At 41.0% G+C, this 23,048-nt stretch overlaps 1 protein-coding gene across 1 annotated transcript in view; it reads right to left on the bottom strand.

The window, feature by feature from the left end:
* The window catches only part of pank4 (pantothenate kinase 4 (inactive)), a 54,645-nt gene extending 37,552 nt beyond the window's left edge, over window positions 1-17,093 (bottom strand). The window contains exons 1-5 of the mRNA XM_052039556.1: window positions 16,952-17,093; window positions 7,930-8,012; window positions 5,752-5,960; window positions 3,135-3,318; window positions 1,274-1,366 (exon numbers count right to left, since the gene is read on the bottom strand). Coding sequence (XP_051895516.1) covers window positions 1,274-1,366; window positions 3,135-3,318; window positions 5,752-5,960; window positions 7,930-8,012; window positions 16,952-17,093 — 711 coding nt within the window. The remainder of the gene's footprint in view (window positions 1-1,273; window positions 1,367-3,134; window positions 3,319-5,751; window positions 5,961-7,929; window positions 8,013-16,951) is intronic.
* Window positions 17,094-23,048: the final 5,955 nt, after the last annotated feature.

The raw sequence follows: 23,048 nt of genomic DNA, 5'->3' as shown, positions 1-23,048 counted from the left end.
TACTAAGAGTTTTTTTAAATGCATAAGGTGTAAAAGAGAGACACGGGTTGATATAGGACCAATTGATAATGGTGCAGGAGCTATTATAATGGACGATAGAGAGGTGGCAGAGGAATTGAATGAATATTTTGCATCGGTCTTCACCGTGGAGGACATCAGCAATGTGCCAGTTAGTCAGGAGTCTCACGAAATGGAATTGAGTTCAGTTAAGATTACTAGGGAGAAGGTGCTAGGAAAACTAAATGGGCTAAAGACTGATAAATCTCCCGGACCAGATGAGGTGCATCCCCGGGTTCTGAAGGAGGTGGCTTTAGAGATAGCGGAGGCATTGGCGATAATTTTCCAGAAATCGATAGATTCTGGCGTGGTTCCGGAGGACTGGAGGATCGCAAATGTAGTTCTGTTTGTATAAGAAAGGTGGGAGGCAGCATAAAGGAAATTACAGACCTATTAGTCTGATGTCAGTGGTGGGAAAGTTATTGGAATCTATCCTCAAAGATGGGGTTACGGAATACCTAGAGGCGCAAGGCAAGATAGGTCCTAGCCATTTGGAATATCGTGCGCAGTTTTGGGCCCCACATCTTAGGAAGGATGTGTTGACGTTGGAGAGGGTTCAGAGGAGATTCATGAGGATGATTCCAGGAATGAAAGGGCTTACGCATTTGTCAGCTCTTGGACTGTACTCACTGGAGTACAGAAGAATGAGAGGGGAACTCGTAGCGACATTTAAAATATTGATAGGAAAGGACAGAGTAGATGTGGCTAGGCTGTTTCCCTTGGTGGGTGAGTCCAGGACCAGAGGGCACAATCTTAGAATTAGAGGGTACAGTTTCAAAACAGAGATGAGGAAAAATTTCTTTAGCCAGAGGGTGGTGAATTTGTGGAACTCCTTGCCACGTACAGCAGTGGAGGCCAGATCAGTGGGGGCGTTCAAGGAGGAGATAGATAGATATCTAAATAGTCAGGATATCAAGGGATATGGGGATAAGGCCGGAAATTGGGATTAGAATAGCTTTTTTTTCCCCCATTCCCCATTTCTCAATTCTATTTCCCTTTCCTTGGAGCAGACTCGATGGGCCGAATGGCCTGCTTCTGCTCCCTTGTCTTGTGATCTTGTGAAATGCAAGCCTTTTTATTTTGTTTAAAAGCTCATATGGGGAGAGGACAGGTATGTCTTTCCTTGACTATAAAACAGAATCAAAGACTACTTCAAGCTTATATTTCTAGCTATGATTAGGCATGCAAGAACAAAAGACAGAATAACAATAAACACCTTTGTTTTTGTCAGCAAAGCTCCAAGTCCCCAAAATGTACCACCTCCTATTGAACTTCCTCCTATACGCTCAAATTGGTCTTCAGATTCCACCTGCATGGACAAGAGGAATCAGCATAAGAAATTTGTTAGTTTGCCTTTTCTGATGCCCTGTTTTCTCTGCAAATAGGAGCTTATGTGCATGCATCCCCCTTAAGCACATGAACACATGTATAATCATACAGATTAAGAGCAGGAGTAGGCGACTCAGCCCTGCAAGCCTGCTCCACCACTTGATAGGATCACAACTGACCTGATAGTAAACTCAACTCTGCATTCCTGTCTACTCATGGTACCCATTCACTTCCTTGCTTACCTATGCCTTAAAAATAAAGATTCTGCTTCCATTGCCCTATGAAGAAGAGGATTCCAAAGACTCAAAACCCTCGGAAAAAATCTTTGCTTCTCATTTGTCTAAAATGGACAAAGGTCTTGTTTTTAAGCAACGAGCCTAGTTTTAAGTTCTTGAACATTAGGAAATATCCTTTCCACCCTATAAAGACTCCTCAGGATATCATACATTTCACTCAAGTCCCTCCTGACTCTTTCAATCTCCAGTGGATACAACCTTTCTTCATAAGACAACCCACCCATTCCAGGTACTAGTCTAGTAGACTTTCTCTGAAAAAGTGTAATAGAAATATCTGGCAACCAATAATAGCTTCCCATTCATAGTCCATTAAGTAAAAGCATTCTTGGCACTCATGTGCAATTTTGACTCCTATTGTCGTGGTTCCAGCTCACTTACTGATCTCATAAAATCTCAATCCACATAAGAGAATGTTACATTCAGAGATGCCATACTTCAGACAAGATGCTCACAAAATAATTAGACTCCAGGAGGGCCATTTGGTCCGTAATCCTTAATAATCCTACATCCCCCACAGTAGAGCCTTCAAATGTCTTTTCATCTAGCATTTGCAATATCGTGATTCCAGTTGGAAGTCTACCCCATCTAATGGTCACTCTAAGGAAAATCTCTACAATGTCACTTCAAACTTAACTTCGATTGAAGTTCAAGTAGACAAACAATCTCATGGTACCACTTGAGGACCAGACGGCACTCCCAGGCAAACATTCCTTTATCAATCAATGCAATGGGAGACAAATACATTCTTTGCGGTTTATGAAATCTTGCCATCACATAATAGCTGTTCTATTTCCTAATGTGTAAGGAAACAGTTCAAAATAAGTCATTTCAAATAGCTTTAGAATGTTTTTTGACAAGAACTTGCATAGATATAGGTTCTTATGTGGTGATATATTCCTGGAAGTTCCAATGTATGAGCACATTCTGCCCAGTTGAACATCATTCTGCCTTCACCCATCTCAAATACCTTTATAGCTTATAAGCAAGTTTCCAATTTTGTTTTCAAATCCATATTTTAAGACCTCATTAATTATCCTCCTTACTTACTTGCAAAAATTCCTCAAGATTGATCCCAAACAATACTGAAGTGTTGGCAAATGTAATCTCGTTAACACATTTTGAAAAATTGACTGCTTGGGCAAAGCACTTGAAAGGTGCAAATGACAACTGGTACTTTGACAACTGGATGAATACTAATTTTAAAAGACTGCAGTCAAACTTCCAGATCAATTAAATGTGCCTGTCTTTCAAAAGCTAATAAGACATCTCACAGTAATCAGAAGCCACTGGAACACTCGATGTACAGCTGAATTTATAGTCCTTCATACTTTTGTGAGATAATTTAGTACAACAAACCTTCTAATTTCTTAAAACAACATAGAGCAGAAGGACACATTGACACTGCTTCATTGTCAGTCATTGACAGAGCTTGGGTATGCAGATCCTACTTACCCGGACTATCGATACTCCTGACCCAATGTTCACTAGCAGGTAGGGAAAGATATCTGGGTGCGTTGTCTGAAATCGGAATTCAGGGTCTGCATGCTTCACATACACAAAGGCCTCATGTGGAATATTTCGCAGCACAAAGTTGCAACCTTTGATTAAACAAGTCATTTCATCTTCCTTATCCACTCTGCAAAGATATTGAAAGGAAAACCTCAGACAGAAAGCTATGACACAAATTATGTTGACTGGAGCAACAGAAACATTGACCAGAGTTATAAAATTAACTGTTCTCATTAAGCATAAACCATGAAGAATATTGAAATCTCCCCAAAAAAGAGAATCAAGTTAAAATGAATTGAGACTAAAATAGTGCACTGTCCAATGCAAGAGGAGCACTATGCTAGCAAAACGGCAATGTATTATCTGAAAACAGCTGCATAAATCATATGCAACTCCCCACCCCACATGGCCCATACTATCTCATTAGCTGAAACTCTTTTCCTGCCTTTTAAATCCTCACTGAACCCTTTATCTTTTGTCCAGCCTTTCTTTCAACTCTAACTTTTCCATTAGTCTGCTTACTTCTGCTTGTGACATATATATTAAATGTACAATGCATACAAGTAATTGTAATGGAAAAAGCATTTCTAAAAACATGGAAGATAACTGTAACACTGCATTTATTGCAAACTAAAATGAAGCCTGGACACTGGAATAGGGTGTTTGCAATTTCAAAATAGGAAAACAAATTCCTTTTTCCTAGAAAAAAATTGCATACGGCAAGTGTTCCTGTATTTTTCTTCTCTTGTCAATGAACATTCTTTGTCAACTGCCCAGGAAATTAGAGCTTTTATTATACATCATAACTGGCAGAATAGGATTTTACTGAGAAAAAGGGAGCAGCTTGGTGATACTAATATATGGTGATATTAATATTGACAGCAAGAGAAGTTCATAGATAAAAAAATCACTGGGCATAACTGCAGTAGATGAATTTCAATATATCTAAGATCGAGAGCTAATATTTAGGAGGCATACTTCCCACAGCTACACTGAGCGCTTACTGGACAAGATCTGGAGTACCATGTACAGTCTGGTCACTGCATTAAAGAAAGGATGTTTGGCCTTAGTAGGAGTGCAGTACAAATTAACCAAACTAATACTAAGGTTCACAGAGGTAAATGAACAGATAAAACAAATTTGTCTTCTGTTCCCTGGAATATCAGAGTTGAAAGGGGAAGAAGTGACTGAAGATTTTGAATGGAATTATCAGGATAGAGAGAAACTTGCTTCCACTAGTAGTGTAGTTATTATCAGGCTGTTGCATTAACAAACGCTCTCACAAAAAACAGTCTATTAATAACTTTTAAATCTGGGACATTCAATATTGTTATGTCTCCCACACATTCTCTCCCCAAAGCACAACACTTAGTAGAACAGGGAGCTTGCATATTATGTAATATACAAGTTCTAATTGCAACTAGGCAAGCACTGGAAACATGTGTTTACCTAGTTGCAATGAGAGCTTGCGTTACATCCAAACATCCATTTTAAATTTGCTGCTGGGTAAACAATGAATGCATTCACAATGACATCTATAATGAAAATACCATTGCTCTCAATAACTCAATTAATTTGTGTTCCTTAAGGCAGTTCAAGTGTGATGCTTAGGAAATGCACATTCGGTGAACTAGTTTTGTCATATGCCAGTCTATCTCCAGTGGTATTACACACAGTGAAGATCAAGGGTACAGTCCTCAGATGCAGCAATTACACAGCCAGAAAATTAGACCAAATATAATCCAGTTCCTCTTTTAAAGTTATGCTTTCTAATCCTACTTTTAATATTTCCATTACAAAATGTCACATCTGCATTTACAATGATTAAATGTTGATCAGGTAGTTTTTTGGATGCAGTAATATTCAACCACCAGTGGTGATGCTATATCGCCTTATATCTCACACTAACCATCTTTTCTTTCTTCCCTCCTTTTCTGGTATTTCAGAATGCATTTATCTTCTATTTACACCTCCTTGTGACAAACCTTTCTCATTCTTTTTTAGCCAACACCAACTCCATTTGTGTCATTCTGTCACCCCAGGTGTCCACCCTGTTACAGAACCTTAGTTATTCCCTTTTTTGCAAATTAAAACATGTTTCATTTCTCTATCTTTTCCAGTTCTGATGAAAGGTCATCAACCTGAAACATGAACTGTTTCTCTCTCCACAGATGGTGCCTAACTGCTGAGTATTTCTAATCTTTTGTTCATATTACAAAAAGACAATACAATGAGACAATTTTGCTTTCCTCCCTTGCAAGAGATTTTTCTACATTTTCTACTCTACTCAATAGATTTATTTTAACCCATCCTTTTTACAATCAGTCCTCTGGGATTCATCATTCTTCACAACAGGAATCTATTAAATCAATCCACAACAAATCAAGAATGACCAGTTAGCAACACTAATAACAACCATTGATTTCATGGAGCAAATCAAGCTTCCCCATTTGTATCGCAAAAAATAAAAGAGACAAGTTTAGTTGGGGGCTGGATGGCTCATCAATCTATCTTGGTGCCAACATCATTTATTGCCCCTAACTTTGAAGCTCTCACTTACTTCAGTCCTAGTTTCTTCTCAATCAGGTTCTTGAACTTGTGAGCACCACCTCCCGTAGCTTTAATTACTTTGGTCTCTGTGTTGACCAGATGGGCTTTGATGAAGTCCAAACATGTTTCTATATAAGCATTTTCAAATTTAACAAAATGAAGTCTGGCAGTGATCTCTTCCTGAACTGAGATCTCATACAATGGCTCATCATCTGGGCCCTTGGGAAAACACAAACACAGTGTCATGATCTGAAATATATACTGCAAACATCTATATCTTTTAGAAGAAATGTGTCTCTATGAAAGTCTATAGCAGGCCATTCAATGTACTTGCCCCCAATGAAATCTCAGACACTTTATAATTATTCTTTTTGTTAAACTGAAAGAAGTTGATTAATGTAGCTTCATGTCTTGACTTCATATAACTTCATCAATGATGGAACAAAGTTAAGAACAGCCTTTTCCAAATATCCAGCAGTAAAATATTCAAATAGGAAGGAACAAAGTCACAAGCTGCCCAGACTTGATGGATAAAACTGGATTACATGCATACTTTGGACATCAACATGCAATGATTTGGTGCAAAGAAAAATTAAGGTAAAATTCTTTATATTTTTAATCAAAGTTTTGATAACTGTTTATACATTATTAATTCTGCTTATCAGCCAGTCAATATGAATCATGAAGCTTCCTTACATCAGTGCAGGAGTAAGTAGTTTTAGAAACTATTGATATAAGATTATCAGAGTCTTCCGTCAGTGAAGCATTTTTTTGTTAATTATTGTGCTTATGTTCACCATCAACTCATGGGTTTCTTATAGTCCATGATATCTTTCCCTTGCAGATTCAAGAGCACTTCCTCAGGTCCTAAGTATACAGACGATTCTCAGACTCCACCTTATCGCCAACTCTCTTCACCCCTCCATTGCCTCTATTGTCAGACTCTGTTCAACATAATTCCTCCAACCAAACACTGAAATCATTCTCTTCAGGGTTTTCCATGATCATCATACCCCTCTGAAGCTACTGTGGCAAACTCAACTAGTTAATATGCAATCTCAACACTCATTTGTAGCTGTGGTTCCAATCATACCCTTCTCCATTAGACCACTGAATACCACCTCCATGGTATTACCCATCACTAACCCTGCCTCAGCCCATCCGCTGATTCCATTGCTCTCCTGTGCAACCTCTTATTATCCACCTTCTAGAAACCCCTTATAAAACTTCAACTCTTATCCCAACTTCCACATCCCATTATTAGTGGCTGACACTAATTCCTCGTATACCTACAAATCTATCTTAAAATGCTCTTCCCCATGTTCCAATCGCCCCATGTACACACATTCCCATTTCTACAACTTCTCCCAGCCATACAACTGTTGAAGAATTCTCCATTCTTCCAAAACTAGACTCTTTTCCAACCCCTTTTCCCTAATCCCAAAAAAAAGATAAAAATGCTTTCTCCTATATAAAACTGAAGCTCTAGACTGCTGTGTCATATTACATTTCTCATTTAAATCTTCTCAAACTTTACCTGCAAGAGCAAATGTTGTACATCACCTATCCTAATGTCCCTTTTTTTGGCTCAATGTCAATTTTGACCAGTGAAACGTTTTGCTTTTTAAAAACACTATATTATGCAAATTGTTTCAGGATTCAGTCCAAGAACTACCTCTGCACTGAATTCACCTAGCCTGCTGATCTTCACAGACAAGCTTTGAAAGTAAAAATAGAAAAGCAATACAGAGAGGTTGCTTTGGCATCATTCTCAGAAACTGCACCCAATCACAATATCAGTAGATTCCTCTCACCAAGTTCAGCCATTACCGTAGGCCATCCATAAAACATCTGTCGAAGGTAATCCAGGAGATAAGTGTACCTGAGGGATAACCTACCCACTGAATCCCTTCTCTCCAAATATGACCACAGTCAGTCTGGACCTATTTTCTAAGACACCACAAAAACAGTGTGGGGTCGCAACAAACATACCCTTGGCTAAATACTGGAATTACTAGTAAAAATGTATTTTTGTTGGAGGTGGCGCAGAGCATGGGAGTAAATAGAAGAGGACATGGCTAAAAAAACTACCAACACACTTATACCCTCAATTACCAGCTATAATACCTTTGGATAGTTAATGGCCCCAGAGAATGTCAACTTGTACACCCCTGTAACGCATACTTACTTTACCATAATGATCGAAGGATCGTACTTTGGCTACCTTGTGCTGCACAGTTGAGTAGTAGGCCAGCTTTGTCAATGAGCCACCTGTTAACAAAAGACATTCCGCTAGTTCTGTAAACAATACGCAGCATAAGAGCTCAGAAATAGCAACAAAAGTCAAATACCTCTAGAATGCACAGCAGTCACACCAGCCTGACATTGCTGTCCTTAAGATATTATTCTGAGGGTACAATTACATCAGGCTGAAGTATGCAACCACATGCAACCATAGTTGATGATCCATATCAGCTTACTCCTGAGATCCCCACCATCACAGAAACCAGCCTTCAGCCAATATGATTTATTCCATGAGGCATAAAGAAATGGCTGAGAACACCAGATACAACATAGGCCATGACAGGAGATAATATCCCAGCTCTAGGGCTAATGATGTGCACTACAGTTGAGTTACAACACTAGCAACTAGCTGGTAATGTAGAAAATTGTCCATGTTTGTCCTGACCATAAAAAGCAGGAAAAATCTAATTTGGCTAATTACCACCCAACCAGTCTACTCTCAAACATCAGCAAAATGATAAAAGGTATTGTCAACAATGTTGTTAGGCAGCATTTGCTCACCAAAGATCTGCTCAGTTTGGGTCCCTGCATACCTTATCACAGCCTTTGTCCAAAAGTGAAACAAAGCTGACTTCTAGAAGCAAGGCAAAAGATGCTGTCCCTGACATCAAGGCAGTGTCCGACAGAGTGCAGTACCATGAAACATGGTATGACTGAAGTCAATGGGCACCAAGAGAAAAACATTCCAATAGATGGAGTCATCGGCAGAAAAATGGTTGGAGGGCAATCACCTCACCCCAGGCTTCACTAAAGGAGTAGCTTAGGGCAGTGCCTTAGGCCCCACGAGCCTCTTCAACAATAACCTTGCTTCCATTATATGGATGTTCACTGATGTCTACACAACGTTGTATTCCATTTGTAACTGCTCAGAAAATGACACACTCCATATCTTAATGCAGCAAGACGTAGAAAATATTCAGGTATGGGCAGAAAAATGCCAAGTAACATTCATGCCACTAAAGTGAAAGGCAATGATCTCTATCAGGAGAGTGCCTAACCACCTACCACTGACATTCAATGGCATTATCATTGCCAAGATTCCCACCAACATCCTGGGGGTCACCAATAAGCAAAAACTTAACTGGATTAGCCAGTTGTATACCAAGCCTCCGATCTATTGCTGTAGCCAAAAATTGTGGCTACAGGAATAGATTGGAGGCTTGGTATCCAACAACATCCAAGCAGCTCAATATCATCCAGTATAAAGTAGACTTTTTACCATGTATGCCCTACCCTTGATTGCCATACCAAATGCATCACCTCAGACTTATAAGAAGGCCATGGAGGCTTAGTCACCGAGTACATTCAAAACCAAGAGAGATTTTTGGATATTAAAGGAATCAAGGGATATGGGAAAGTGGCAATGAGGTAAAAGACCAGGCATAACCTGACTGAATGGGGGAGCAGCCACGTAGCCTTCTCATTTTTCTTATGTTCTTATTGGTTCTCTTTCCATTGTTTTGCCAACAGACAATGACAATATGCAGGTGCAGTATAAAGAGCTGCTGCAGCTAAAGATTCAACAACAATAAAAATGAAAATTTAGGAAGCAGCATAGCATTGAGGTTCAAGAGAGTTAAGGATGGTTCTTTTAGACTTTAGTGAAGCATAACTGCATTTTGGGAGGGCAGGGGTGGACATGCACAGTAAATGGTAGGGCTCTAGGGAGTGCTGATGAACAGAGGGACTTTGGAGTTACAGGTTCATAAATCCCCAAAAGTGGTAGCACAGGTGGAGAGTGTGGTGATGAAAGCCTAAGGGATGCCTGCCTTTGTCGGCCATGGCTAAGAAAACCAAGGAGGTCATGTTACATCTTTGTAAAACATTGATTAGGCCACACTTGAAATGCTGAGCACCGGTCCGGTCACCACACTACAAGAAGAATGTGAATGGACTGGAGATTCACCTGAATGTTGCCTGAATTGGAAAATTTCAGTTATAAGAGATTGGATAGGCTGGATGTGTTTTCCCTGGAGCAGAAAAGGCCTAGGGATGACCTAATAGGGGTGCACACAATTATGAGGGGTTTAGATGGGGTAGATAGTAAGAATCTTTCTCCCCACAGTGAGGGTGTCTAAGACAGGGCAGAGGTTAAAGATGTGATATTGGAGATTTACAGAATTATAGATTCTGGAATGTACTGCCAAAGGAGGTGATGGAGGCAGGTACACTCAACATTTAAGACACATCTTGACAAGCACTTGAAGCACCAAAACATTGAAAGCTATGAATCCAATGCAGGTAAACTGGATTGGTATAGACGGGTGCAACAGTTGGTGTGGACATAGTGGGCCAAAAGGCCTGTTTCTATGCTGAATGACTCTTAGGCAAAGAATTATAAAGGTTCACTGCCTTCATGATTAAGATATTTTTCCTCATCCATCAAGAATAGAACTTCTGGTTTGGACATTCCAGCCGGGGGAAAACATCATCCTTGCCTTCTCCCTCCAAAGCCCAGTAAGAATTTTGTATGAACTCACTGTAACACCTCATTCTTCTATATTCCAGAGAGCATTGACCCAGTCTGCTTAACCTCTCTTCGTGAGGCCATCCCATCACCCCAGGAATCAATCTAGTGAAACTTTCATGCAGTTACTCTATTGCAATAATAACTTTCCTTGGGTAGCAATACCAGACTTGTATAACTATTCCAAGTGTGGTATTATGAGGGGCCCATAAAATTGCAGTAAGATGTCTTCACAATTGCACTCAAATTCTCTTGCAATAAAGACAATTTATCATTTGCCTTCCTAACTGCTTGCTGTACCTGCATGTGAACTTTTCAGTGATTTGCGTACAAGGACATCCAGGTCCCTCTGAACACAAACAGCTTTCAAATTTCTCCAACTTTATTTTTTCTATCAATGTGGAAGACCTCACATTATTCCACGTTATAATTCATCTGCATTGTCCTTGCCTGTTTACCTAATCGGTCTATAGACCCTTAAAGCCTTTTTGCATCTTCTTCGACCCACATTACCAACCAGCTTTCTATCAATCACAAACATGGGCATATTACAATTTGTCCCTCATCCAAATTATTGATGTGGACTGCAAACAGCTGGGGCCTGCCGTCAATCCCTGTGACACACCACTGGTCACAGCCACCCAACAGGAAAATTACCTACTTATTCCGATGATTGTTCAACCCTCGCTCTACACCAGTATATTACCCCCATCATGTGCTTTAATTTTGTTTAATAACTTCTTGCCTGGCATTGTTTCAGGCCTTCTGAAAGTCTGACTAAGGATTTCAACCAAAACATTAACTGTTTCTCTTTCAACGGATGCTACCCAACTGGCTGAGTATTTTTAGTATTTTCTGTTTCATTCAAAATAATTGTTTAATTTCTCTGTGATTTCCTTATTCCACAATACAACTTCCCTCTATCCAAAGTATCCTGGAATATTTAATTCCCAACATTGGTCTCACTGCAAACATCTCTGTAATTATGGAAATTAGATCATAACCATTTATTTCCATTTTTGACATTAAAACATCCAACTTGTTATAAATTCAGTGTACATTCATATAACAGCTTTCAATTTTCCCCAGCCCTGGTTCTAATTAGAGCTATGCTCCCACGTTAGTATACTTTGTCCTTTCCTGACAGACTTTGGTTATCATAATCCATTTCACTACCTAGCACTAGCACACCGTCCTTTCTCTTTAACTTTCTAATTTCCCCTCTACAGAACTCTCACCCCACTAATGAATTCCATAGCTCCAGTTCCTGGAACAGGGACAAGACAGAGTACAAGCCTTCTACCAATGACACTATTGACTTTAAAAACATGTTTTAGATTGTTTCAATATTTCACAGTTTAGATATTTAGAACATAGAACAGTACAGCACAGGAACAGGCCCTTCGGCCAAAAATGTAGTGCTGACCCAATTACATTAGTAATGAAATGTCCAACTAAACTAATCCCTTCTGCCTAAATTTCTTATCATTTGCTTCAAACTTCCTAACCTTCTCCACCACTAACCCCCAACCCTTAAACACATCATCCCAATACTACTGCTACAAGGTTGTTGGCAAACTTGTGATAGCACCACGGAGAGATGGTGGAGAACTAATTTGAAAAGAAATGTGGGGGGTCAGGGTGTTGATTAAACACAATTTACAATGGCAAGGTCACAGATACAATTAAGGAGTGCCTGCTAATCATGGTGGTGCTCCTTCCCACAAATATTCAGTGATCTTGGAACTAAAGGACACTATCAACAGTATTTGAGACACGTGAAGGTTATGTGCAAAGTTTATCTTAACCTGGAACATTAAATAAATCAGAGCTCTAATCTACTTCCTGTGGAGCTACTGAAAGAAGGTATTACAATTTTTGTGAAATAAGGTATTACATGATTCACCAATGTTTTATTTATGGATCTGTGCTATACTGTCACCTGTTGTAGTGAAAAATGGTTTGTGAATCAGATAACTGATTTACAAAGCTATTTTTCACTACAACCAATAGAGTACCACTCTCTGTGCTGAGGAATACATTGATCTCCATCCCCAGCCTTTCCTAGCTCTGATAAGTTAATATCCATCACACTTCTCCCCATCTTTTCATTACTGCCATGGCTCAGAATACCTAACTTTGCAAGGATCACAGTTCAAACTGTGGAAAAAAATCCTACCTTGCTTCTGATAGTGGGGAGAAGGGATCAGAGAAATGCAGAAAATAGAATAGACATGTTCTGGGTTCTGTCAACAATGGTGAAAAGGACTCCACAGTTGAGGAGAAAGAAGCACCTATAGGGATGGAGGCATCATCAGAAATAGAGATAATGGAAGAATAGAACGGATCTGAAGGGTGGGTTAAAGTATCGTCAAGAAAGTTTCTCTCCAAAAAATATGCCCAAATAATTCCAGCATTTTCTGTTACTGCAAACACTGGAAATCTGAAATGTTCTTGTTTTGAATTACTGTAATTTTTAACACTATTACTAGATCTCTTCTTAAATGAAAACAGAATATTTAGGGTATACTCAGCATGTCAGACAGTATCAGTGGAGAGAGAATAGGCTTAATGTTTCAGGTCAATGACCTTTCATCAAAATAACATCACTTTAATTAATGTCATTAACTAGGTTAGCTGCTTCAGGTCGTTAACATGACACATTAACTCTATTTCTCTCTCTCCACAATTGTTCAATATTTCCAGCATTTGGAACATCTGCAGTTTTTTTTTCCTTTAAGTCCCTCCTTAATCTCCTTGAGGGTTTAATTCCAGCTTCACCTGTCCCTTCAAAACTTAAATTCTTTATCTCCAGTCCAACACAGTAAAGTAGTAACAAAAGTCACCAAATTACATTGATAAAGATACCTCAGAAATGAGGAACTGAAGCAAGGGAGCATGCTGTACCATTTACAGTTGCTAGACCTATACAATGACTCCCTTTATCCCCTTTACAGGGGATTCAAAAGCACAGATAAACCCAGTCCCAAAATTATTACACACATTTTCCAGGACCAGTCAATGAATAAAAATGAGAAGTGGAAAAATCCAGCAGGTAATTCTTTGATTACCAGATATCCTTCTCAAACCTACAATTATATAACTCAGATACGAGGGTATGTCTGATTTGCAGCTTTCAATACCGCTTATTTGAATGCATTTAAGGGATGAGGGGGTCATTCAGATCAGCATTTTTGTCCACTCCTAATGACCCTTGAGAAAAAGTTAATGAGCCACCCTACAGTCCATGTGGTGAAAGTTCTGAGTTAAGTCAAGTTTCAAGATCGTGACCTGGCAACAATTAAGGGATGGTGAAATATTTCCAAGTTAGGATGGTGCATAACTTGGAAAGGAATTCATAGGTGGTTGTTTTCCCTTGCACCTGCTGCCCTCATCTTGCAATATACCAGAAACTGCACATTTGCAGGGTTCTGACGAGGGAGGATTGAAATGGCTGTTGTACATTTTGCAGGTGTGTTTACTGCAGACATGATGCAAGCACTGGTGGAGGGAGTAAAGTATAAAGGAGATAGATGGGGCAACAATCAAACAACTTGCTTTGTTCTTTGTATAAATAATTGTATTTACATGCTAAACTACAGGTGGAGCCAGTTCTTATGCTAGAGCCTAGGAACACTTTTTTTTAAACTCTATGCTGTTTTGTATATTACAGTACAGAAAGAAACCATTCAATCTGTGGTGTTCTCAAGCTCAGTAAAAATTTTCCAGTTAGTTCCATTCCTTATCATTTACCCATGGACCTGAAAATCAGCAAGAGTTGCAGAAGCATGAGCATTTGGCCATCACACTGCAATAACTCTTGACCAAACCAACCAAGAGAACCTGTCGTGCCCTGTAAGGCCACAGTACAATTAACAAACAAACCTGATCACTATTCAAATAACTACTATCTCTTTAATTTTGTGGGTATCAATACCATACACCTTGTACCTAATCTCACAGAAAATGAAAAATATAATAAAATGCAACTATATCTCATATCTTTCAAAGCACTTCTCATACAACAATTGTTTTCTGCAGTGTTGAAGACCCGTACTCCAGAACTAGCCACCTCTCTAACCAATCTGTTCCAGCACTGTTACAACACTGGCATCTATTGAAAACTGTGGAAAATTGGTCTGTTATATCATGTTCATAAAAAGCATCTACTGACCTGCTAATTGATGTTCAGTCTGGGTTTTGCCAAGACCACTCAGTTCCAGACTTCATCATAGTCAGGATCCAAATATAGACCAAAGAGCTCAATACCAGAGATAAGAGTGCCTGCCCTTAAGATCAAGGCAGAATTTGACCTAGATCAGCATCAAGGAAACTTGGTAAAACTGAAGCGCTAACAGGAAAACAATCTCAAGTCAGATCACTTCAGGCCCAGCCCATGATTGCAGGAGTTTCCCAGGCAGTGTCCAATACTCAGCTATCTTCAGCTGCCTCATCATCCATCACAGGGTCAAAAGTAGGAATAGTTGTTAGTGATCACACAAATGTTCAATTCCATTCACCAATCCTCGGCAAATGAAGCAGTTCAAGTCTATACGCAGCAAAGCCTAGACAATATTCAACCATGAGCTGAAAATTGGCAAGGAAGATTCATGCTTTGAAGGCACCATGCAAAGAACATCTCCAACAAGAGAGAGACTAACCACTTACCATTGATATCAATGGTATTACCATCACTGAGTCTCCCACTGTCAACATCCTGAGGATCATCACTCAACTGGATCAGCCACACAAATACTGTGGTTACAAGAGCAGGTCAGAGGCTAGTTATCCAATGAATGATTCCGCATACCGCCTCCTGATACCGCAAAATGTTTTCATTATCTACAAAACACAAGTCAGGATGGAAAAAATCTCCATTTGCTTTACTGAATCCAGCTCCAACAACGCTCAAGCTTTACACCATCCAGGATAAGGCAAGCTGATTCACTGATGCCCCATCCACCACCCTATATAATAATTTCCTCCATCACCAGCACACAGAAGTCATGTGTACCATTCACAAAATACACTGCAGTTACTTGAATAAGCTAACCCAACAGTACCTCCCAAACGTGCACCATCTACAGCCATGATGGACAACGGTTTCAGGTGCATGAGAATATCTCCGTTTGCATGTTCCTCTCTAAGTCACGTACTATCCTGACTTTGAAGCTTATTGCCTTTCATTATCACTGTGTCTAAATCCTGGAACTCCCTATCCAACATTATTATGGGAGTACCTTCACCAATAATGCAGAAATTCAAGGCAGCAACTCACCACTACCTTTCCTAATGCAATTAGGGATAGGCAATAAATCCAGGCCATGCCTCCAGGAACACTCAGATTCCCAAAAGAAACTAGAAGAATTCTAGAACAATTTTGTAGATAAGATTTCAAAATACATGGGCCTGTTTACCTGTATTGTTAAGTAATGTTGGCTACAACGTGAAAAGAAAACCGACAGAAAAAATCTTTTTATTAAACTATTTAGTTACAGAAATTAATTCTATGAGTAGCAACTAAACTCAAGAAATATCAGCCGAAGTACCAATTCACAGTGGAACTAAGGGTAAACGATGTTACCTTAATACATTCTTCAACGACTTACATTGATATAGTGCATGTAACATTCTAAAACCTTCCAACGTGCTTCTGATGGGTAATTAAAAGCAAATCTGACATAAGCCACATGGAGAGCAACAAGGTCATTTGACCAGAATCTTAGGCAAGGAGAAAGTTATTTTTTAAAGTGCCTTTACAGATGTGCAAGAAACCATTTTTGAAAAAACTAATACAGAGGATTATAGATCCGAGAGTACAGAAAAGTGGGATGGTTTGGGGAAACATTGAGGTCATAGAGGAGAGATAATTTAGAAACCAGACTGGAAACCAATGTTGAAGAGGGGATGCTGGCTTGGTACGAGTTAGGATACAGCAATAAAGCTTTGGGTCAGTACAAGTATGATGACGATCCAGCTTAACATTGAAATAATCCAACTTGGAGATCTACATTAAAGCCCGCTGAATAAAATGAAATACATTGTCAAAACCACCTTTTAAGTGCACTGACCAGCTCGCTGATCAATAAAAATGAACTTTGAAGCACAGTCCAAGTCCAAGTCCAACACGGACGTGTGCCAGGCGGATTGCCTGCATGTACTCACTCAGCTCTACTTGTTTGTGTATTTGCTGGAATGAGCTCGCAGAGCGATGCGTTACGGGAGTTGTAGTTTCCCAGGCCCCTGGAGATCCCCATCAAACCACGGGCAGTGTCAGAGGAGAACTACAACCACCAGAGGGCCGCGCAATCGATCGCGCATGCGCGCCGCGGCCGATCCACTTCTCCCCATCCACTGCCTGCTCCCTCTTCCCAATCCTCTCAGGCCAAACACCCCTCACCACCTGCTCCTCACTCCCAGCGCCGCCGCCTCTGCTGACCTATATCGATGGCGAAGCTCTTGGCGTTCTCCAGGTTGCGGAAGATCTGGTCCGGCGGCAGAGTAATGCTTTTGTCCAGGCCGTCGCGGGCCGAGCGGGACGTCCGAACGCCCCCGGCTGCTTTCGTGCAATCTGCCGCCATTGCCGTTTCCACAGCACCGTACGTCGTGCGTAACCCTACGTCACACGTACCCGCGCGTCCTTCAGGAACTCGCTGACGTTGAGTGTAGAGGGAAATCTGCAGAGGTCTCAGGAGCAGGAGGTTGACCCAACGTTCAGAAGCTTTACTGCCTGGGCAACGTTAACAAATGTTGCCCCTTAGACAGCCTGTTAAAAATGCAAATCTTAAACGTTGAATATTAGATTAAATTCAATATTAAAAATTGAAATATTGGCCAGATGAAGGGTCTCGACACGAAACGTCGACTGTCTATTTCCCTCCACAGATGCTGCCTGACCCGCTGAGTTTCTCCCGCATCTCGTGTGTTGCTCCAGATTCCAGCATCTGCAGTTTCTTGTGTCTCCAGATTATAAACATGGCTATGCATACTAAATTCTAACCCAATTCCTCAGGCATCTTCTTACATCGATTTTTCACTTGAAGTAGAAATGTGGTTAACACTTGTTACAAAGAGAAGTAGAACTTTTATTTCAAGTAAAATGATATGACTACATTCAACTCTGCGAGACGTGCATTTTTGCTGCTTCACAAACATCCAGAAACTTTAGAACAACATAAATAAATCTATTCATGTGACTTCACTAGTACAGCAATATTTAGTGAATAAAGACAGAAAGTGCTGGAGATAACATATCCAGCATCTGGGGAGAAAGAAATGGATAATGTTTCAACTCAAAGACCTCTCATCAGACATAAAAAACAAACTGCTGGAGGAACTCAGCGGATCAGGCAGCATCCGTGAAGGGAAATGGACAGTCGACGTTTTGGGTCAACTGGACTCCAGCATTCCAGATGAAGGGTCTCAAGCCAAAACGTCGACTATTTCTCTCCACAGATGCTGCCTGATCCGCTGAGTTCTTCCAACAATTTGTTTTTTGCTCTAGATTCCAGCATCTGCAGTCTTTGGTGTCTCTATCATCAGAGACGTTGTGGAAGTTCAAGCTCCCTCTGCACCCCTCAGGTTCAGCGTTCTATGATAACTTAAAATTAAAATTTATACAGTGATTATTGAATGGGGAATTTCAAGGTATTTTCCATGGTCTGGACAACCAGGCGCAGGAAGTGTTGTCAGCTGGAGGAGTTCGAGCCCCAGCTTTCAGAGCCAGAGCAACAGCTGACTCCCTGTGGTATATTCATGGTGGTGTGTATTTTGTGGAGAGCATGCTTCTAGAAATAGTCACTCCCAGCTCCAAAGTGTGCAGGCAGAGAGGAACTGAGTACTGTCAAAACAATTTTTTAAAAGACCAGGCAGATGATTCCATAGACATCTAAAGGTATCTTTCTCTCTAACCAGTATTTGGTTCTGAAGATTTTTGGGGGAAAGGGTTCTCTTGAAGAGTGCAGCCACAAAAAAGTGCCAAAAATGATTCAGCTGAACATAAAGGGCAGAAAAAGGTCAAAAGAGTAATCTCCCGATTACTCCTGACGCCACGTTGTCAATGAGCAAGGAATTTCACTGCACCCTGATGTGTATTGCAATAAACTAATCTGAATCTGAAGCTATACTGTATAATGAAGTCCTGATTAGATTGTGAGGAAACAGCAGGGAAGGTATCTCACTCCATTTGGAAATGATGCTGCATCAGGTCCAGTCCAACGTCAAGCCGGTTGAAATAGGGTGGGACTCATTATGAAACGCTTACAAATTCAAACAGCTTCTGATAAGGAAATTGCTTCACTCATGCTTGGGAGGAGAGCCGCAGATTTTCATTCTCTGATTAAATAGGAATTAATGGTTCACGAACAGTGTCCTGCAGCAATTGATCTCATTGTAAAAGGAGCCAGGCATTGAAAAAAAACTGTCTCTAACCAACACTGCAATTTATTCGGGATTAATAAAATTAGAATTCGGCCTCTTCATCTGTCACCATATTGTGTTAATTATAGTATTTTTTCAAACCTTCGTTCAAGTGTAAATCTTTGAATCGTTGAAGAGAGAGAGCGTTTCACCTTCATTGTAAGGATTCTTCAAGGCTTCTGTTTAACTTTCTACAGCAGATGTTTGATGCAGATTAAACCAACGACAATGACAGAGAGTTTGTGTTGAGGAATGAATGACTCTGCTTTTGTCAACCTTCAGAAAAACGGGCTGACACTGACGTGTTTGTCCCGGGTGCTGGCCATAAACTCACTGCTGCCTCTTCACAGCCCCCTTTCAGCTCTTCGCCTGCACTCAGTGTGATGTTAATGCGGCTCACTGGGGCTTCCTCGCCCATTCATAACCCAACCGACCCTTTATGCCTCTAATCAAACTCGAGTGACTTAAACAAGCTCCGGGAGAGTCCATCGAGCTTGTGTTTGGTCTCGACTTTCTTTCAAAGGCCTGTCGCGTGCCAACCCCCCTTTCAACCTGCTCCCAAAATCTGCCTCCTCTTTACCACTCGGGGTTTTTCTCGCGGTATCCAAAGGATTGGAGGCGAGATGCTCCCACATTTATTATGCGGCCCGGGGCAGGCGACTTGTCCCTCTCTGTGGCCACGGGACTGGGGCCGTGGGAGCTCAATGGGACGGAGGCGTTTCTGCGATTTTCCTCGCCGCGAGGCGCCGCCCTGACTGAAGGCTGTTGTCAGGGACTGGGTCACATTTAATGTGGTAAACGGGGAGCCCGCCGATTCGCTCCAGCTCAGCAAATTGCTTCTGAAAGAAAAACAAAAACAAAAATTTCAGGAGATGTTTTCCTTGCAGTTATATTGTGTGTGTGTGTGTGTGTGTGTGTGTGTGTGTGTGGGTGCGTGCGTGCGTGCGTGAGCGCGCCTGTGATAGATCTGTGTCACTTTCTTGACATAAAGTCATCGTTTCAAATTTTGTTTTAGGATTACAGGGCAGGAGGCCATTTGGCTAATCGATCCCTTGACAGCGGGTTGGTAGATCCTGTTCAATGTGTTCCAATCCCTTGCTCTTTGACGCACAGTCCCGAATTCCCGCACACCTTTAAGTACTTATCCAATTCCCTTATGAACCCTACTAGTGAATCCTCTTAAACCAACTAATCTTTCAGGTGATTCAATAGGTCATTCGGACCCCCGAGCCTGGTCCACTATTCAACAAGTTTATGGCTGATCTTTACTTCAAACAACATTTTCCAACATGTCTCCATATCGCTTATTCCTCTGGTAGCCAGAGACCTATTGAACTGTTTTGAACGCAATACATGACAGTGTCTCCACAATTTTATGAGTTGAGAAAATTCACACTGAGTGAAGAACTGTCCGCTCATTTCAGTCTTTAATGACCTATATCTTACATTGAGGCTATAATCTTAGTTCTAGACCCCTGGCCCAAATTCTGGGGTCAGAATCATAATACGAGGTGCCATTTGGGACTGAACTTCTTTATTCAAGGGGTGATGAGTCCTTCGCATTCTCTACCCCGAGGGTTGTGGAGGGTCAGTCATTGGTTGCGTTCAAAACAGAGGTCGATAGATTTCTGGATGTTAAAGGAACTCGGGGATAATGGGATAGAACAAGAAAATTGTGATTGAGGGAAATTAACCATCTGACACAGCAGAGCAGGCTTGATGGGCGGAATAGTCAGACTCGCTTCTCTTTATTCTTACGTTCTGATGTGGACTACCTGAAACGCTAGTTGGAGGAAGTAGATCAGCCTTTCAGGTGGTGCAACAGAAGAATATACTTGTGCATTTCCAGATTCAGTCATTACTTCACTGGTGACCGAGCCTTCCACAGTGAGGGCCCAAAGCTCTGGAATTCCGTCAATAAAAACCTTCCCTGCTTTCTTCTTCCGTCTTTAAGATGCTGCTTAAAATTACTTTGACCAAGCTTTGGGCCATCTAGCCCAGTATCTCCCAATGTAGCTCGCTATCCGTTGTATTATGTTTGATGGTGCCTCTGGAAGTTCTTCCTGCATTAAAGGCGTTATATAAGTACTTTGTTGTATTGTTTTGCCATTGGCTGGAGCCTTTTCCTCCAGATGTATGGATCCATAACCTCTCCTTTGTCTGGATCCATTATCATATAAAAACTTTTCTATCCCGATCTCGCTCCATCTGCCTCTCATATTTGTCTCTCTTTGTGCGCCTCTGTCTATCATCCACCTGCCACTGTCTTCCACTGACACCCCTCCCCTACCTGACACAATCTACCCGTCATCTTTCACCTCTCCGCTGTCCACCATTCACCTCGGGATCCTGTCACACCACTCCCTCCTCTGCTCTTTATTCTGTCTATCACCCCTCTCCACTCTCAATCCTGATCAGGGTTTCAGCTCGAAAAGTCGTCAATTCTTTAACCCTCACAGATGCTGTTCGATCCGCTGAGTTCCTCCGACAGTTTGTTGTTTGTCCTCCAGATTCCAGCATCTGCAGTCACTTGTGTCTCCCTTCACTGGGAAGCGCCATGAAGCTGTGACAAGGAAAACTGCCATCAAGATACCCGCGATTTCTGATTCCAGTGTTGTTGCCAAGCAACGTACTCATTTATATAAGGTATCACAAAGGTTTCAATAGTCTAGGAAAGTGTATCATTACTTTCACAGGATAAACAACGTCCTAGTTTGAAACTCCTTTGTCCTCGTTTTTTGCATTTTCTATAAAACCTCAATCAATGAGTGTAACTAATCTGAGGATTTAAGTTTCTCTTGGGTAACTGATTTGTACAAAGTCGCCATACTCAGACTGAAAACTCTCCAAATTAAATGACTGGGAAATGCACAGAAGCAGAGTGTATGTGCGTCTGTTTGCACAATGTAAACTCTCCTCCTGTAAATATATTTCCAACATATTAAGTTTAGGGAACTACAGAGCAGATTAACAAGAGCTGAGCGCTATCGAGCCCAAAGTCCGAAGAGAACTGCGGCGTTTTGACAAGCCATTGCATTCTTTTAAGAGTTCTCATTTGTTCAGCGTGTAATGGAGGGAGCTGTTGACAGTGGAAAATGGGAAGGTCGGAGAGAGCGTGAGGCCGCTGTGAGATCTCTGAGCAGAAAATTGTGATTGTGTCAGTACATGGAGATCATTAGCACGGTGCCGGCTTTGAAGGCAGAGCATGAAATGGATTTGGATTTACTACAGAGCGAGAAATGAGCGTTGAATAGCACCCCCACTATGACATTGGCCGCCAGCCCCTTCCCGCCCTGTCACCCACACACACTAAGCAACAGAAATTTTTCGGTTCATTTTTGTTGTTGTTTATGATGGAAATGAATCTACAAGTTCGACATTGTTGCATTTGGCATTTACATGAAATGAGCGGGGACATGGGAATATGAGAGGGCATTTAATTCACCCAGCTTGATCTGCTATTCAACTAGACCGTGGCGGATCTCTATCACAACTCCATTTACCACACTTGATTGCATATTCTTAAAAGTCTTACAAAAAGATACTAAATTCAGTATTTTTTTTCACTTGATCAGACACTCTTCTCGCTTTTCCCGTTCTTCCTTCTCCCCTTCTACCCGACACAACAACTCCGGAGAAGACAATTTCCCCTGCCCTCTAAGCGAAGATGTGCTTCCTGGCAATATCCCGAGTGGCCAAGATCTAAGTCCTGCAAACCACAGTGGCTATTTCTCCATCTACCCTCTCAGATCTATAAAGATTACAAAGCACCGCGTCAATATCCTGTTCTTTATTTATTGAATGAGTAAACTCCATTGGCTTTGGAAAGAGAAAAACAAGCATCCCATAGACAGCTTAACCGCTCGAGTGTCTTTGATGTAACATTGGGAGCAATTAACAACAATCTAAATGTGCGGTGTGCATATTTACTGCAGAACTCTTTCTCGAATGGGAGAAGAGGGAACAAGTAAACGATGGAGGAAAGAAGAGCTTGTAGAATGAAAGAAAAATCACATATTTCCTAGCGACCTGTAATTTCAAATAAAAAGCAACATCTATGCTACAATATCGGAAGTACAGCGGACAATTTGCTCATAAAATTCGACAAACAACATTGT

The sequence above is a fragment of the Pristis pectinata genome, chromosome 26, assembly GCF_009764475.1.
Source record: "Pristis pectinata isolate sPriPec2 chromosome 26, sPriPec2.1.pri, whole genome shotgun sequence".
Taxonomy (NCBI): Eukaryota; Metazoa; Chordata; class Chondrichthyes; order Rhinopristiformes; family Pristidae; genus Pristis; species Pristis pectinata.
This window is presented reverse-complemented; position numbering and strand designations above follow the sequence as displayed.